General features: G+C 51.6%; 1 protein-coding gene across 50 annotated transcripts in view; it reads right to left on the bottom strand.

Annotated features, from left to right (window-relative positions):
* The window catches only part of TCF7L2 (transcription factor 7 like 2), a 197427-nt gene that overhangs the window by 21662 nt on the left and 157961 nt on the right, over nucleotides 1-17804 (bottom strand). For 34 of the 50 annotated variants that reach the window (XM_051823641.2, XM_051823620.2, XM_051823619.2 and 31 more), the window contains 3 exons: nucleotides 5938-6070; nucleotides 3797-3899; nucleotides 1672-1758 (listed from right to left, as the gene is read on the bottom strand). In XM_051823641.2, the coding sequence (XP_051679601.1) occupies nucleotides 1672-1758; nucleotides 3797-3899; nucleotides 5938-6070 (323 nt within the window). The remainder of the gene's footprint in view (nucleotides 1-1671; nucleotides 1759-3796; nucleotides 3900-5937; nucleotides 6071-17804) is intronic. The other 16 variants (XM_070057216.1, XM_051823622.2, XM_051823639.2 and 13 more) reach the window with 1 other exon arrangement.

The raw sequence follows: 17804 nt of genomic DNA on the forward strand, positions 1-17804 counted from the left end.
CTGCCCACCTAGAAATCATCTGCTCACCTCCTAATGATAATTCAATCGATAAGCTTAACCCCAATCCCTATCCTCCGATTACTTTCCTGCTTTTAACCTCTGGGATGCACTGAATAAACAAACCTGACAAATAATCAGGTGCAACCCGGAGCCGCTGGGACGGTGGGAGGAGGGGCCGAGGGCCGCCAGCTGCTCAGAGCGGGCTCTCCTCCTGGGAGACTCCCGGGTCGTTCCCAGGCTTGGTGAGCCTGTGATGATATTATGTAATGAGCGAAACCTTCCCCATCTCGCCAGACCAGAGAACATGGCATTTTCCCGCCTAACTTGTACCAGCGTGGATTCTGAAATTTAGATGATGCATCTCACACACGTGGGAAACAGGTCTTGCTAATTACGTGACGGTTTGCGGCGTGATTACAAATGCCAACTAGCTACGCTGCGGTTTGCTTTCCTTAGCCAATTCTTACTCTTTTTCCCACCAAAGTCATTGTTTTTGCAAATAGGGGAAGAGGCATCTTGGCCCATCTTGCCAACCCCTTCTCTGGTCTTGGCTTCCCATGCTGGCCACGGAGATTGGGGGAAGAGGTGGGGGACAGCATCCATGCCATGTAATGCATGCTAATCTAATTACGGGCCATCAGCAAAATGGATTGGTTGTTTCAGCCCATCAGGAAAGTCTAAACCTCCACCGATTTAATTAACTGGACTGAAAATCAGATGAACAGAAAATAAAACTATCATTAGGAGCAATTAGTGACTACTTAAACATACTGCTGCCAACCAGTTTGCAAATAAACTAGCAGTCACTGAAAAATTAGCCAGAATTAATTAGGGGGAGGAAACAAGAACACGGGGATGGGTGTGTAAGCCGTGTATAAACCACAGGTTTAAATATAAACATACATGAATGGACACACACACACGACTTCTCTTTTCAGTGTTCAAAGACGCAGAGCTGCATGGGCTAATGTTACAGCCACCAGCTCCACGTGGCCATCGAGTGGCTGACATGTGGCCAGTCCAAACGGAGATGTGCTGTATCAGCTTATGAAAAGCAAGTACAGAAACGAGTGGGAAATCTCAGTAACAGTAGTAATAGAGTAGCTGCAATGATAATATTTTGGCTTATAGTACTGGCTTGCATAAAAGATACCACTATGAATAATTTCACCTTTTTCTAATAAAAAAACAAACTTAAAAAATAAAAAAACAAAAACGTGGCCACTAGAAAATCTAGAATTCCCCATGTGGCTACATTGAGCATGTCTTTACTATCTAACTGAATGGCGCTCCTTTGGTGGGGTGGGGGTGGGGCTTTCTTTCTGACTCTCAGAGTCTGAGCTTTGAAAAGACCAATAATCTTTTCTCAAACTCTTCTTTGTGTAGTAATAAAATGATCTCCACCCTTGCCTTTCTTACCCAGTATGGGACAACAGAGAAAGGACACTTTAAAAGCACTCCATGTCCTAACGGCTTCTTCCTGCCTTCTTCATTTCTTAAAATACACTGTTCTATTGATGGGACTCAGAAAGACATCACTTACCTTGCGCTTCCAGGGCAACTTTTGAGTCTTTTCTGGGAATTAATGCCTAACGCCGTGGGGGCTTTAGTGCCACTCTCCGAACTACACACAGCCCCAGGGCCCGGGTGGCCCTGGTGCTTGGAACTCACCTGGACATGGAAGCATTGACGGTCAGAGCTGTGGGGTAGGGGTGTCTGAACCCTCCTGTCGTGATTGGGTACACTGGTTGACCTTGCCTACAAAGAAGGGGTGCAAAGTCAGAGGCTGGAACCACGGATGGCGAGTAGGGGGACAAGGAATAGAAGAAAAGGGAAAAGTTCTCTCTGCATAGTAGGCTTTATTCTCATTTGATCAGAACAAAAATCTTGGGGATTGTACAGGAAGGATCAAAGGGAAGAAACACAGAACAATTTGAATGCCATAAATCTGATAGGAATGGCTAATTAAATTTTATAACCTCTGCTTATGTCAATAGAGACCCTCTCCCCAAGCTGAAACTAGGTGTTTTGTTGTAATAATTAAAGGCGAAGTCTCGCTTGCTTTAATGGAGCCATCACACTAATTGAGGGCTACACATCCAAAGGAAAACAATAATGAATGTAAATTTATACCAAAATAAAGTACAGTGAATCAAAGGACTTCAGTTGCGCTTTGGGCCTCTTTCGGTATTTAGATCTCGGTGAGAAAACATTAAATTAACAGAGCTTAATTTGTAGCCTTTTGTCAAATTAACAAGTGTTGACAAGAGTTACCGGGGGGAGCGTCCCCAAGAAGAATTGTGGGTAACCAATAGACAATCACACCTCATTACAATAATTAAAAAATACAGCAACATGCAAAATAGCATCCTCATGAAAGACACACAACTTTTCCTGACAGAGGGTTGTCTGACTTGGCTCTTCCTTTTCATCTGCCCTTCAGACATCTCCCCAGCAAACGAGGACGGCGGACTATTTGAGGAATGGCCCCAACCAGTCAAGAAACGGGTCGCAGGCTCAGGGTCACGTCTAACCCCCACTCCCGCAACCCCCCAAAATGAGGAGAAGACAATGAAGCAGAAATGTACTCGGGGTTGCTATTCGGTGGAACTACTACATAATGCACTCTGTTGGGGAACTCAGCACAGTGTTTGTTCAAAAGTAGAAAGACAAGGGCGGGAGCGGGAGATGAACCATTCCAAAACCCTAGCTTCTTCAGAGCTATGAGGGACCGAGTATCTCCCCCAAAACCCACACGTGACAGTGTGACCGGGGTTTCTTTCATTGGGCATTCAACACATTGTTTTGTGACTGCTGGAGTGGAAGTCACTGATAAACAATGGAAAAGCAAGAGGACGCTTCCAAAAGTTGACAGAAAAATGGAATTCCAAGTTTATTCTGGGGTGAGAAACTCTGAAATCCAGTGTCTTTTCATGTTCCACATTTTGCATGAACTTTTGGAAGGGAAAACACACAGAAACATACAACCAGGGAATACTACACGCATGCCCGTGCACACACACGCAAACACATACAGTATGTTTAAGCATCAGAGGTCTCTCTGCTCTGATTAAGACGCACTTTTTTTTTTTTTTTTTTTTTTTTAAGTTGTAAAAGGCAGTGGAAGTATCAAGTCACCGCCAGGAACCAGGGCAGACACTCGGGAAGGCTGCACAGCGAGTGGAGGCCCCCGCTGCCCCATGCCCAGCCCTCACAGTCAGGGAAAGCGTTCCCCGTGCACACAGGCAGAGGCTGGTTCAGTACCACGGAGCTTCTCATCAGACAAAGCCTCCCACTGCGCTGCCAACCTCGGTGGGCGACGACTGGTCTGGGGCTGGGACTGCTGGGGTTATAGCTCAGCCCACCCCTGGATTTCCTCTTTCTACTCCCCTGTGGCCAAACATGCAACACTTACAAGGGAGGACTCTGATACTGCAGCCCAATGACATGACTCCAGAGTGGGCTGCCACATGGGCAGAACGCCCAAGATCAGCTGCACTGGGTGGAAGCCCCAGGAGCCCTCTGCAATTCCTAAAGTTATCTTAAGGGTGCCTTTGTCCGCATGGCTTCTGTGGACCCTGGGTTCATAACGCTGTATCGATATCCTTTTTCCTATATAATCTATCCCAATGGGGTTGGATTTGCCCACATCCCCATAAAATATCCCAGTGGCACCTTTCCCACAGACTCCTAAGGTGGCCCGCCCCCGCCCCCACACATACACACACGCACAGACTAAATGATAAGCATGCCCATGTAAGAAACGAAAAGGAAATTAAAAAATGGAACTCCTTACTGTGGTACTAACCATCCGAGCGGATGGGGGATCTGTCCTACGGTGCCGGGCGATAGCGGGTAGTACGGAGATATATCTGGAGGGTGCGGAGGCCGGGGGATTCCTGGGAGAAGAAACAGTACTTTAGGTACAAAGGAGGAAACGGCTACTGTAGGGCGAGGGAAGCAGCAGAAGGAAGAAGAGAGGCATCCCATCCGGAATCCTGGCGCGAGCTGCTTTCATGATCACGTTTACTGCAAGTTCTTGGTGAGATCTTTTTTCTGTCCCCAGTAACTTGTTTGAAAAACAAGTTACTCAGTCTTGGTAGACCGGGACACGTGATAGGCAAACTCAGAAAATGGCATCCTGGGTATCTGAAGTTAGAAAACCAAACATTCAACACCTAAAGGTCTCGGCACACAGGAGGTGATCAAGTCACAGGAATTCCCTGGACTCCGACAACCTGTGGCCTCACTCCTTGCAATTCTAAGGACTTCTCTACAGGAGAGCTATTCCTCTGGCTTCCAGCACAGTCCTGGAGCCAGGGGCTTCAGAATGGCTACCCTCACGGCCTCTCACAGAGGTGAGTCCCACAGAACGGCCTCCCGAGAGAACTGACCACAGGCCATCGAGCATCTTCTCTGGGACAAGTCCCAGCTGAGCAGACAGGGAGACGCCGGGGAGCTGGCCCCCTCCCTTCTGAGACCTCCTTCCCTGCAGCACTGGGTCACCGGAGGGATCTAACCCACCTGCTGACTGCGCACTGAGAACCTGTGCCCAGCCCAGGCAGCCGGCCGTCAATTCTTAGGAAAAGGGAGCCTAGGGAGCAATTCCGAAAGGAGTGGGAGGCAAACCGCACAACGCCCCAGAATCGAAACAGCATGGAAGGGAATGGGCAGCTTGTTCCTGGATGAAAACGATTTCATTTTTGAAAAAAAAAAAAAAAAAAATTTTATTCCGGAAGCTTTTAATCTGTAAATTAAGTCTCCCTGGGTGACATGTTCACGCAGGCATTGCTTTCTCTCCATTACAAAAACCAAACAGATTAGCTGGGCTTGGACCCTACACCAAGCCATTTGCACACTTGAAAGAATGTTCGCAGAGGAAAAGTAAACAGTCCACAGACGTTAATCATATGTTTTACGATGGCCATTTAAAAGCTATTCCCTGTACTGCCATTATTTAAATGAGACGGTGATGCTGCCATTCACTGCACAGCCCAGGCCGGCTGGCGGCTTCCTCCAGCCCTGTGAGCGCCAGGCTGGGGCCTGCTCCTGCACTCAGAGGCCAGCAAGGACCTGTTCCCGTGTGGCTTCGTTTACCTGACCCAATAACAGCAGCCGCCCCTGACAGAGACACACAGCCGACCGACCGTCTAAAATTCACCCTCCCAGCTGATGAGCTGCGAAGACAAGCCCCTGGCCAGCACGTGGGCCAGCCTGAAAGACACAGCCCGGCCTCTGCTGTCCTCCTTTGGGGCCGCGGCTACCTGCTTGGCAGTCCTGGGCCTTGGAAGGCACGGATACCAGCAGCCCTGGCTGCCTTCTCTCCCCTTCTCCTTTGGGCAAAAGAGCAGTCAGTGGACAAGTGGCAAGAAAAAAAAACAGGGACAGCATGAAGGCTGAAGGAAAACACGGTAACTTGTATGAGATGATGAGGAAGTCTTCAAGGTGCAGCTTTCACGCCTGTACAGTGGGCTTGACAACACCCAAGATATCACAGAGGGAGAAACCCCCCCAAATCGGCAGGGACTGCAACCCAGTGATGTAGTCTCTTGGGGCTGCCCCAGGAAGTCATGGCCAAGTGAATGGAGTCCCTCAGCTGCCCAGGGGACCCGGGTCTGGGGGAGCCAGGCCTGAGGCCTCTTCTTCCCCCAGGATGACAACTGCTTCCCAGTCTGTCTGGGGCTCTTGGAGTTGGGAGCCAGTCCTGGAAAACACTGAGGAACTCAGTCAGGTCCAAGGGCAGCCCTATTGAGGGTACTCACTGCCCTAAAGAGGGCAGCTTTGGCACTGCAAATAGACTTGCCCAAAGGGACAAGGAGAGCCCCTCCCTCACTTGGAGAGGCTTGGGAGCCCCCCACCCAGCGCCATCCAACCACAGCCTCCTGCTCCCTGCCCCCCACCCTCCACATCACCTTGGCACCCCAGCCCACAGCCTACCTGTTTTGGGGTCTACGTCGGCTGGTAAGTGTGGAGGTGGGTTTCCGGGCGTGAAGTGTTCATTGCTGTAGGTGATAAGAGGTGTGAGGGGGTGGACATGGTGAGGGTGCTGCACCACCGGCACTTTGTTCGACTGTAGGGAGGAGAGCGGAGAAACACACCGTCAAGCTGGACCCAGCAGCTCAGGACCACGGAGCACAGGCCTGGGGGGCCCCGGCCACAGCCCCCCACCTCGGCTTTGTAGGATGCACTCAAGGCCACCCCCCACCTCCAGCCCAGTCCCTTTCAAAGTAGCAGATCACTGCTTCTGCATCTCCCTCCCACTGCGCCTGGCTTTTCAAATACCTGCCCCCCCACCACCCCATCACGGAGCCCAAGAGTCTGCACTTCTCCCATCGGCAGGTGAGTTGGAAATGGGAGCTTTAAACTCCGGGGCCTACTGTGCTCCTGCATGCAGGAGGGGTCTCCCGCCCCATGGGCCCCCGCTGGTGGGACCTCCAGGAGGCAGGCAGGCTTGCTGGGGGAGCAGCCAGGAAAACCTGCATTTACAATAACCCCTGGCAGGGCCAGATCCTACCCACCCAGCCTCCCGGCCCTCCCTGCCCCTGGAAGCAGCAGGCCTGCCACAGTCCTCCCCAGCAAGCCACGATGAAAAGCCCACGCGCGGTCTGGGTGGGAGAGTGAACTTTACCAGAAAGCTCTAAACTGCCTGGCCGGCACCTGCATATTTTATGCAGATTATAGCAGCCCTGATTCATTAGGAATTTCATTAGGAAGTCATGGGGGAAACCGCTAATAAATTAACTGGATGATGATGAATTGGCCTAATAAAAGGTGTGCATTTTAGAAACCGGCAGTTCCAGAAAACAAAGTGCAGGCATTTTTGCGTTTGGGAAGAGTGGATCAGGGGAGAGAAGCAGACAGAAAGAGGAGGAGCACTGAGAACCGGTTTCCAGTTGCCATGCCCAGGCCTTCCCCCACCCCTCTCAGTCCACCCATCCCCCCTCCGCTAGGCTCGCTATGACTTAGCCCAGCAAGATCACAAAGAAAAAAATTAAGCTGAAACAAGCGAACTACGGGGCCATTTACTGCGAGTAATCCAATTGCAAAAAACCCTATTCCCAGTAGAGGATTTTCACTAAAATCCTACAACAGGGACATTTAACCAGATTAGGTACCAGCGAAGATAAAGAGGCTAGTACTAGATGATGAATGGATTAGAGTCAAGTTTCATTTCGGAACGTGTCTTCATTTCCTTTTATTACTTTTAGGGAGGCACAACTTGCATTAACATCAAGGAAAAGGAATGGCATTAGAAGAAAAGAAGTCAGGTTCCAGCGCTGCCCACTAGCGCCTCCGGAGTTCAGGGACCACAGAGCACCGCCTTCCTTCCGCCTGCTGCCGCTTGTCCCTTTTTTTTGGATGGCTGAGGGAGGAATCTCGTATGGGAAGAGCATTTCTTACCACCGTTAATTATGAGGAAGGCATGTTTAAAAAGTGCTTCTAACTTTTTCCTGAGTATGTTTGGAAAGAAAAATAGACGTTCCAGAAAAAATTACAGGAAAAGAACATTTCCAGCAACCCAGTTCCCAGGTTCCTATAAACACTGAACTCTTTCGGAGAAAATGGCCAGCGAGTCGCACACAGGAACCCTGTGTTACTATTCTGCAATCAAAGCAATTCAGTGAGAAGCTACCAATGCAGACAAGAGCTCTGGGGAACTCTTCCCCGGAGCCAGCAGCCGGGAGCTCCAGACAGGGCAAGGGCAGCGGGCCCCAGACCAGCACCTGCAGCTCTGAGTATCTCTCCAAGGAGACTCCTGCTTAGGGCACTCTGAGAAGCAGTGAACTTATCAAGAAGCTGCGGTGGAGAGGGGGGGAGAGAGGAGAGACAGAGACAGAGTGGAGACCATCAGGCAGAAAGGACGAAGACTGCTACTGCCTTCCAGAAGCTTCCTGCTTAGTGAGAAAGATACACAGCACCGCTGGACGTGAAAGAAAGCAGAGCAGTCCCAGACAGTTTGGAGCAAGTGTGGGGGGAACGGACAGAGCCCAGAGAAGGGAGGACTCTCACTTGGGGACAGGAGGACTGGCCCAGCACCATGGGAGCAGCCACTCACCCTGCACCCCATGTGCGACAGGGGGCAGAAAGGGCTGGTGGTGCACAGCAAAGCCCGAAGTCCCCAACGTGGCCAAGTGAAGCATCTCTCTGGATGCTTACAACAAATCCAGACCCCTAAATCCCAGGCTGCCTCTGAGGGGGTCCTGGTTCAGTACGCCTTGACTCTGGACAGGCACACAGCTCGGCCACGAACCAGCAGCCCCAAGCCAGAGAGCCACAGAGACACGGGCAAGCACAGAAGTGAGGCGCCCTGAGTTGCAATCAGGAGTCAAGTCCCAGTCCTCAAAGCACCAGCCAGTCTAGCACCTGGTAAGCTGATTACATACGACTTCTGATGGCAGGTTATCATTCGTGAGATTGCTACCACTGGGAGGAGCTGCCCGGTGAGGGGGTTCTGGCTGCACTACCCAGCACAGACGCCACAGCCGCCGGCCGAGTGGGACCGGCAGGACATGCCTTCCCTGCTTGTTCACCACAGGATGAGGTCTGCAGCGAACTGGATGTGGGATTTAAGCAGCAATTCTCCTTCACAGATCCATGTGTGCAGCAATTCCAACACGTGGGTGCCAATGCCCCTGGATTACTGTGCTCACCTGGCCTGGCCTGTCCAATCAAAATGCCGCAGTGCAGGGGTCGAGAGGGTGGAGGGTGGAGGAGGTGACTGGACATTCTAGGGGCCGGCTGGCTGTAAAGGAAAACTTGCACCTAGCCAGGGCCTCGTCCTGCTTTCTAATCTCAAATGCATCCCAGGCAGGTCCCTGTCAACATCAGCACCTGTCTGTCCAAGCTGACCAGGTCCTAAGCTACAGGGGGACCTCTAAGGTCACACCGGCTGAAACCAGGGTCTTGCGGTGGCTGTATCTGACCTGCCCACATCTGGGCTGTGTTTATGATGGGAGGGCTGTCTCCTTACAGATGTCAATGTCTGTCCAGCCTCAGGAGCCCACGGTCCTTTACGCTCACTGTTGGCCTCAACTCTACTGGAGTTCCTTCAGCACCAGGACTGTGTCTTCCATGTGTCCCTGCCATGCCCAGACCATGAGAGTTGTGAAAACCACCAGACTGTATGGGAACCTCCAAACTGAAGCCGCAGGTACCGGAAGAAAGGGCAGAGCCCCTCACACAGGTTTATTTCAAGTAAGTGGCTGTGTTCTTTAAGCCTCCTTGACATAGAATCACAGAACATAGCTGGGGTCCTTCAGAAACCAACTAGTCCCGTGCCCTCAGCTATAGCCGTGCCTTTCCAAACTTTAATAAATCTTTTAAATTTAATTTGTTTTTATTTATTTATTATTTGAGAGGATCTTTGATTCACTGGTTTACTCTCCAGATGCCCTAGGAACTGGGAACTCCATCTGGGTCTCCCACGTGGGTGGCAGGACCCCAGCCCATCACAGGAGCCACGAGTGATGAGAATGGTAGATTCATGGAAGAGCCGGCACCTGCCTGGTGGTACAGCCTGTCCCAGGACGTGTGTTTCTGTCTCTCTAAACTGGGGGGGAACTGCGAACGGAACAAGCTCATGTGGGTGAAGTGTTCAGCACAGGGCCAGGCACGGGACTACACATGCATCCAGGCACTCCTAATCATGATGATGCCGTGAGCTGCCCCTCCAGTCCCCTCTCGTACACAGAGTGAGAGCCCAGCACAGGTGTTTACTGTGGGACAAGAGTGTTTGGAAGCTTTGTGGCCACTCTTCCTCAGGTTCACGCCCAACGTGACATCTCACACAAATACTTAAATATCTTTGGGAGAAAAAAAAATCATCACTTTATTATACCATTAAATGAGATTGCCAGAGAGGAGCTGAAAGTGAATGAAGAAACACACCGAAAGGTCCTTCCCAAATCAGAGTGGGGACTGATGCAAAGCAAAGACACACCCCCAGAGAGGTGGCCTCTCTTCCTGCTCCTCTTTGAACAGCTTTGCTTCTGCACTGTTTTCACCACCCGCCCTAAGGACATGCAGACGCGAGAGAAGTATCAGCACCGGAGAGGGACAGAGTCCACCCTGCAGAACAGCAGCCGACAGGAAAGCAGCAGCACACGCAGGGTGAGGAGGCGGCTCTGCAGCCTCCAGTACCTCTGTCCCTCGCTTCAGATTTCTATCAACAGAGTCCAGTGTTTAATGCAAACAACCGCCACAGCAAACCGGGCTATCTTCTCGGGGACTGCTTTCCCTACATGTGCCTCCACTAAAACTATGTGGGGGAACAAAGTGAGTATGGCCCCTGAAGGCTGATGTTCAAGGTCATTCAACAATGAAGGTCAAAGGAAGCTGCATGAACAGCCTAAGTCACTGTTTAACCTTTGGAGTTTAGGATGAAAACTGTGACTCTCCAAGCCACATTTCAGCAAACATTCCAAAAAAAAAAAGTCACACAATTTCAACACTGCGATGCCACCATCACCCTCAGCACCTGGAGCTCACCTAGGGAAGCACTTGTCTGGGGATGTGACCAACCACTGCCATGCCCCAGGCATAGTCACCTATACCCATTCAGCTCAGAGCTGCCACCATGCAAGGGAGCCTGGACTGTGTGCAAGTCTCGGTGTGGCATGTGTGACACACTTTGCAGGATCAGGTCCTTGAAGTCGTAGGCGTGTGTTATCAGCAGGTGAACACCTGGGCAGAGGAGTGCCCCCGAGCCTCACAATGCCTCCCCTGCCTGACTCGGACACCTCTTATGTCTGCAGCTCCTTGAATTATTGGGATAGGGTTGAATGCCATGTTGATGTAGTGTAGAGCCCCAGAAGCCTAGCCTGTCTTCCCAGTCGGGACCCAGATGTGTCAGGCCCCTCAGCGGGCATTAGTCCTCAACTCCCACTGACCAGTCCCCTGCGACCTCCATCACTTTGAGCAACAAGGCCTCCCGCCTACCTGGCCCCTAACCCCTCAAGCTCGCAACTAGGGGCAGACCTGACTCAGCCCCACGGACCCTCGTGCTGAGTATCTTGAGCCGGGGTTTTTACAGAATTTGGCTGATGATGGGAGGGGGCGCAGAATCTAACAAGATGTTTCTGCTTCTCAAACACAAACACAGTATCAGGGCCCAGCAGGATTCTGGTGATAGAAACACTACATGTGGTCAGTTCTGAGCTGACAAGAAATTGAGGAAAAAGTCAGCTAAAACTCTGAACCCATTAAAGAAGCAAGCAGCAGCTTTTGAGGAGGAATAACAAATCCTCATCTAATTTGGGATCCTTAGGGTTTCGAGCTTTCTATCGGCTGCCAAAGCAATGCCTCGCCCCTCCTTGTGTTCCCTGAGCACTGAAGAGTTAAATTATAAAGAGAAGGTCCTTTAACAGCTCTCAAAGCACACAAAGCCTTTCCACCCCAAGTATTCGCAGAACTATGGGGGGGGACTGACCTTTGACCTCTCAAGAACCCTAAAGCATGGCGTTCTGCAACTAGGCCATGCCACCCTCATCGCCAGGCGCGCACACACAGCCATAACTGGGGCCCTGACAAGTGGAAGTCGGACGACAGCACTTCCAGCTCCCTCTGCCAGCCCCTCAACCTTCTCGCACTGTGGGCACCCTCCAGAGACTGAACGCTGGCCATTCACCCCACCCCCGGAACCTATTCATCCAGGGACAGCAAACAGGCCGCCGCTGGCCTGGTCTCTCCACCGCCCTCTTCTTCCACACTCCCCCATTGCGCTCCCTTTCTGCAGAAGAAAAATGGGGCCAGAAAGTGCCTTTAGGAGCCCCGCACAATAAAACAAAAGCGGCACAGAGGAGCACTTGTCAGCCCTCTCCCCTCCTGGGGGTGGGGGTGGGAGGGCTTCCGGGGTCTTGAATCGGGGTCTTGAATCGCCAGTCCTTCCAGGGGCTGTGACAGGCACCGGGAAGGGACGCTCTTCACTCCGGGTTTCCTGCTCATCTCCGTGCCCTTTTCCAGATGCTTGCTGTCTACCATGGCGGCATGGAGGTCAATGGCGACCAGGAAAATGTTCATGAGTGGTTCGCGTTGTTGGAGCCCCCGGAGAAGGCCGGGATGAAGCCAAGGAGGGGCTGTTTTCTAGCCATCAACAACCCTTTGGTGATCAGTCCTATTGTTTTCAGGCTCTGAACCAGAGGGTGGAGGAGTGGTCAGGAGACCCAACCCTCCTGTGCTGACAACCTGTCACCCAGTAGCGAGCCACCACTCTCCTCTCAAGGAGGCGCAGAGCACGCTGGATCCAGGCCTGCAGGTGCTGTCCCAGCCCAACTTAGCGAACCTACATCCTGCTTGTACACCCTGCAAACCTTTGACATGGACAAAGGGAGAGGCTGGAAAGCGGGACCCACACACCGGGCCTTAGGTGGGCTTCTTCAGAACCCTCCACCACCCCTCCCAGCCAGCCGAGACCCGCCCAGAGCAGCGGCCAGGGCCCCTGCAAAGCCGAAGGGCTCCCCTTTCTGTCTAAGGCCTTGCTTCCAGCTGATGGTGCCTGGCTTCCCCGGACAAGCCATCTGTGGACAGCTACCGTGCTGCCTGCTGAAAGTAGCAAATGAGAGAGAGAAGGCGTCACGGGGCTTGGGTTTCACTTAGATGGCACTGGCGCACCGCAGTGCACCGCATACCCATGTCCACGAGCCTGTGCCCAGGGTGCTGCTTGCTTGCCTTGTAAATCCTCAACGGCTGCCTTTTCCTCCCTCTCTCCCTGTCTGGAACTGGGTCCATTTAGACAGCAACATGAGAGGAGGAGAGGGTTCTCCTGCTGTGTGCAAAATTTTGCCGACTCACACTTTCTCATGAACTCACACTCACCTGCAAATGACTGAGGGAGGCAGGCAGGGGAAGACAGACGGGTAGTTTCATCCAACTTCTCTCTCTCACACGCACATACAGTGAACTAACTCAAACCACCTTCAAGTCCTTGGTCTCTTTCGTTCCAGGGGGCTGGGGGTGGGTGGGATGGGGGGAGGGGTCTCTAGCTGGTACCGCGGCATCCTGGCAAGCACTGAGTGTCTCAGGCCAGACTCAGCTCTTCTTACCGACCTTTTCTTAGTCCCCAAACAGGAGGTGGGCAGGGTGGGAGTGGGGGCTGGAGGTGAGGGGGCAGGGAGCACGCAAAGCGGCAAAATGAAGCTGAGCTCCAGCCGCTTGGCTTTGTGGAAACCGCAGCCCGGGCAAAGCCCGACCCGGCAAAGCCGTGCTTTCACAGGCTCTTGAACGATTACTTCCAGTTAAGTTCATTAACTATAATTTATTTCCACTCATTCTCATTTATTTTCCAATAAAAACAAAGCATCCCATTGTGCCTCCCTCAACTAACCCTTAAAAAAAGTTGCAAGCTGAAGTCCTTGCCATCGGTCCAGGCTCACCCCTGACCAGAGTTTCTGGAGCTTTCTTCCTGCCTGCCTGCAGCAGCACACACAGCATCTCAAATGCCAGGCCTGGAGGTCACCAGAGGGGTGCAGCCATCACCCAGGCCACCGGAGGTCACCCACCGTCTCCTCTGCCTGTCCTAATCCTCCATGGCACTGAAGGACAAACCCCCTCACCCCTAAGTAATTTCCCAGGAATCTGCAAGCTCCACCCTCCTGCCAAATACTTCTCTACGACTTTGGGTATTAAATGATTAGCGTTCGCATAATCAATCTTGTTAAGTGTCCGAATTTGTAGAGAACGCTTGGGAACTGGGTAAGAGGGTACAGCTGTTTCTAAGAGAACTGATCTCCAAAACAGAGCTAGGAATAAATCTAACCCATTCCAAATGAAGAAATCCAAAAGCTCAAATTCAAAACAACTTTTTCAAAAATCATAATCATTTCCAGGCTATTTCCCCCCGGCCCCAAACACCACAACCCCAAATTTAGAAACTCCTGAATAGTACGCAAAGGAAATCACCAATTCTGACTTTCTAGTGGATTTGAAGCACACAGTGGTTATGACATCGCAGGGCACTCAAGAATGGAGCAGTGAACACAAATCTGACATCAGCTTTCTCATTTCTTCATAAGGAAGCCCTGCATAAAAATATCCTTTGTTTTCCTCACACACCTTTGTGCCTAACTTTTGAATCTGCACCTGGACTGGAAAACCATGCCCCAGACGCTGACGGAAGCTCAGAGGCAGCTCTTTACTTTAGAATTCAAGTCCACTTTGTCCCTGGAACAGAGCAGGTAAACTGAGCTGAGAAATGAGTGCCTTCATCCACAGCGACACACCGCACACTCTCCCAGACCCTGGGATTCAGCAAAGAGAAACCAAAAGACGATCCGGACAGGGGCAGAGCTGTGTTGCTCTGTACCCTCTGGCCTAATGGTATCCCCCGTGTGGGCATCCTCCACAGGGCACCCACAAGCTCAGTAAATGACACCCGGGGCCAGGAGAGCAATGCGATCATTGCTCCCTCTGATCACGAGCTGATGTGTTGGAAATTTAAGGGAACAAGAGAATGACCCAGGCAAAGGTCAATTTAAAAAAAAAAAAAAGCCTCAACCATGTTCTGGAGGTATGTAAGCGGGAGGGTATGTCAGGATTTCATCACATTCCAAAATATTGCAGAAAGGAAAAAATTCCACTACAGAGCCCAGCCAGGCCCCCCACCAACCCCAAACCACAAAAGGGAGGCTTCCTTAAAAATATAAGGTCACAGGCTCTGCTGCTCCCAGAATACACCGAGGCGGCAGCCCGGTGTGAAGATCCACTGATCCGCGGCTCCTAGCATTTGTAGCATCGGTGTCAGGGAATTCACCCTCTCAAAGCAGCCCCCCCATCCCCAAAGACATCAAGAATGGAGCTGGACCCTCACAGGGACAGTACGACCCCTGGGAAGCAGCCCGCATAATTTGAGTCAACCAGGGTCTGGGATCTTTTTGGGAACATAAGATGGTGCCATGCGTGGAATGTGTGGCCACACACCTTGCGCATCTGCAGCACCAGCCCACACTGCCTTCCTCACAATTCCCAACAGTTCGCACCATCTTAGACAGAACCAGAAAGTTGCACACAGCCGTGAGAGACGACGTACACCTGTCATGCACCATGCCGGATTTAATTCATGAATCGGAAAACACGAGGATTCTCACAGTCCTCTGTTTCACTCCGTCTTCCCCGGATACCGAATCTAAGAGCAGATCAGCCACTGTATACGTTTCCATTTGACCATTCAACAATAAAAGAAAACTACAGATAATGAGGGGATTGCTTCCAAATGCCCTTTCTGCCTGTGGCACAAGATCCGACCCCAGGACGGAACACAGCGTGAGGCAGCCTAAGCCCAAAATTCATATTGCAAAGAGCCGTCCTCTTAACCATGAAAGACACAATCAGCTGTCATCATTCTCACGCTCGGCTTTCCAATGCACATTTTATATGAAGTTCAGAAAATGCAAACACCATAAGCAAGACCATGGCCCTAAAAGGCTGGCATATAAATTTGGAGACTAAAAACAAACACAACCCGAGACAGAACAACAGAAAGTTAGCAGTACATAGGAAGCCCAAGCAAGCAGTTTACAAAAGCCCTGCTACTGTCAAAGCCCTGGAGCTCGAAACTGTTTCAAACTTGCAAAGCACCAGTTTTGCTCCTCTCTGAGTCAGGGCCAGTTTCCCACCTCTCAAATGGAGCCCACTCTGGCGGGGGAAACGAACAATGACTCGTTAGACGAAATCCCGACCCTGCCACCCCTTCCCCGATTTCAGCTCAGCCGAGCACACATGGCAAAGATGGGGATGAAAGTCACACTTTCTCTCCTCCCCATCTTTTTTTTTTTTTAACCCCTTCCCCTCCCTCCCCAAAAAACTGCCGTGAAAAGCACACAGAGAAAGGGCCCAGCTTGAGTTGACCAACCGCTTATTCTTGATTTCTTTCCTACCATCTGAATTTAAGAATTAAAAAAAAAAAAAAAAAAAAAAAAGCAAAGCCCAGGTTTATTAGTCAAGACCACGAGCACGGACACAAACACGTACGTGTACACACACACACACACACACACATACACACGAGGCACTACTCACCCAGCAATTCAAATTGAGGTGCCAACCGCCCAACTGCTGGAAGAGAGAGACCCCGGAGGCCACTGCGCCTCCCTGACCACTCAAACCTTCCATTCCCACTAACACTGCATCCCTGGGGTACATAATAGCTTTGGTTTTCCTCTCTGCACCTCTAAATAAACTTTCTCTGTACCTTCAAGATGGGACTGGGCCAGGTTTTTTTTTTTTCCTCCTCCCTTCCCACTTTTCTCACTTTTCCTCCCAGCTTCCCCTCCCACTACACCCTTCACCTAAAGAGCTGGGGAAGCATCCTCAAAGACCGAGGGGGCTCCGGATTTCCGGCCAGGTATGTGCAAAATGCTCCAAGTTCTCATTCCAATTGCCTATGATTACTTTATTAATTCTTCCCCCTGCATACCCATCCCTATAAAAATCCTGCAAAAGAAAGACTAATGATCGAATTCAGCTGGTTACAAACCAGAAGCTTAATTTTCTTTCCTTCTACTTTCTCACGGGTACCACTCCAGACTCCATGAAGGAAAGAGGAAGGCCCATCTTCCCCAGCCAGCTCGGGGCACCTGAGTCCCCCTCCCTCACCGTTACCTCGTGCAGCAGAGACGGGGCTGCCGCTAAGAGTAGCAAAGGAATTACGGTCAGCCATGAGGGAAAATGATCAACGAGAATGCAGCAGGCAGCCACTTTACCTGCAGGATTGTCAAATCCCTCAAAACAAATCTCTGAGGGAGAAGGGGCCTCGATGGGAGAGGGGGAGGGCGAAAGTACATTTTCTTGTCACGGTGACATGGGAGTGACACTCTGCAAGGCCTTGCCCGCCACTCGTGCACACCCTGTCTGCCTGTGCCAGCGAGCTCCTGGGTCCGCCGGCATTCCAAGAGTCGCATGCTAACTGACTCGCTGCTTTTCACTGTTGAGTTTTGTGAGCTTTCCCCAGAAAGAGAGACAGGAGAGAGACACAGAAACAGAGAGGCAGGCAGGCACAGGCTACCGGTGAATCCCACAAACCCGACTTACTTTTCCTGGGGCTCGCATAGCAGCCAGGGCCGGGTACATTTGTGTGGGTTTAACTTAATTTGAGTGGAGACGGTCAGACATCACAGGCCTGCAGTGCCCCTCTCTCACAGGCAGGAGGGGAGTGTGGGAGGGGTGGCTGCTCCAGGAGGAGGTGAAAGACAGCAAAAAAAAAAAAAAGTTGCGGCCAGCGACAAAACTCATCCAGAGCGACCTCGCCCACCAGGCAAAAGGGAAGCCATTCCCGCCTCCTTCCCCGAGCCAGTGCGCAGCCCCGATTTGCATGCAGGTAAGAGGAAGCCCCTGCTGCCCTGCCCGTGGAGGCCTCAATCTGTCTGGCAAGGCCGGGGGACGCAGACTGGGGGCAACGCAGAGGAGGAGGGGTTTCCGGCGGGGCTGTGTACCTGTCAGCCCCCAGGAGTGCGTTCCTGGCGCAGCCTGTTAAGACCCGGGACAAGTTAATAACCCTCGCGCCCCACCCCCAGCCCCATCACCCCCAACGGGAGCTTCGGGAGCTTCGAGGGCTGGGAGGAAACAAAAAGTAGGAATTCTTCATTTTCTTCCTTTCTTCTTCTTTTTTTTTTTAAACCAATGCTCCGCGGCCCCTCTTCTGCACTTTCCTGGCCTTCCTGGGGAAGTGGCTGGCAGCGAACTTTAAGGCCCTAATACCAAAACAAAACCGTGCCATTTCCCTTTACAAGGCGGGAACAAAAGCAACGAGCCTGCGCTCTGCGAGTAAAAAGCCCTGGGCCACACAGCCCCCTAATTGCCTGCGCCCCCCGCCC

This window comes from Oryctolagus cuniculus, chromosome 15 (assembly GCF_964237555.1).
Source record: "Oryctolagus cuniculus chromosome 15, mOryCun1.1, whole genome shotgun sequence".
NCBI classification, from domain to species: domain Eukaryota; kingdom Metazoa; phylum Chordata; class Mammalia; order Lagomorpha; family Leporidae; genus Oryctolagus; species Oryctolagus cuniculus.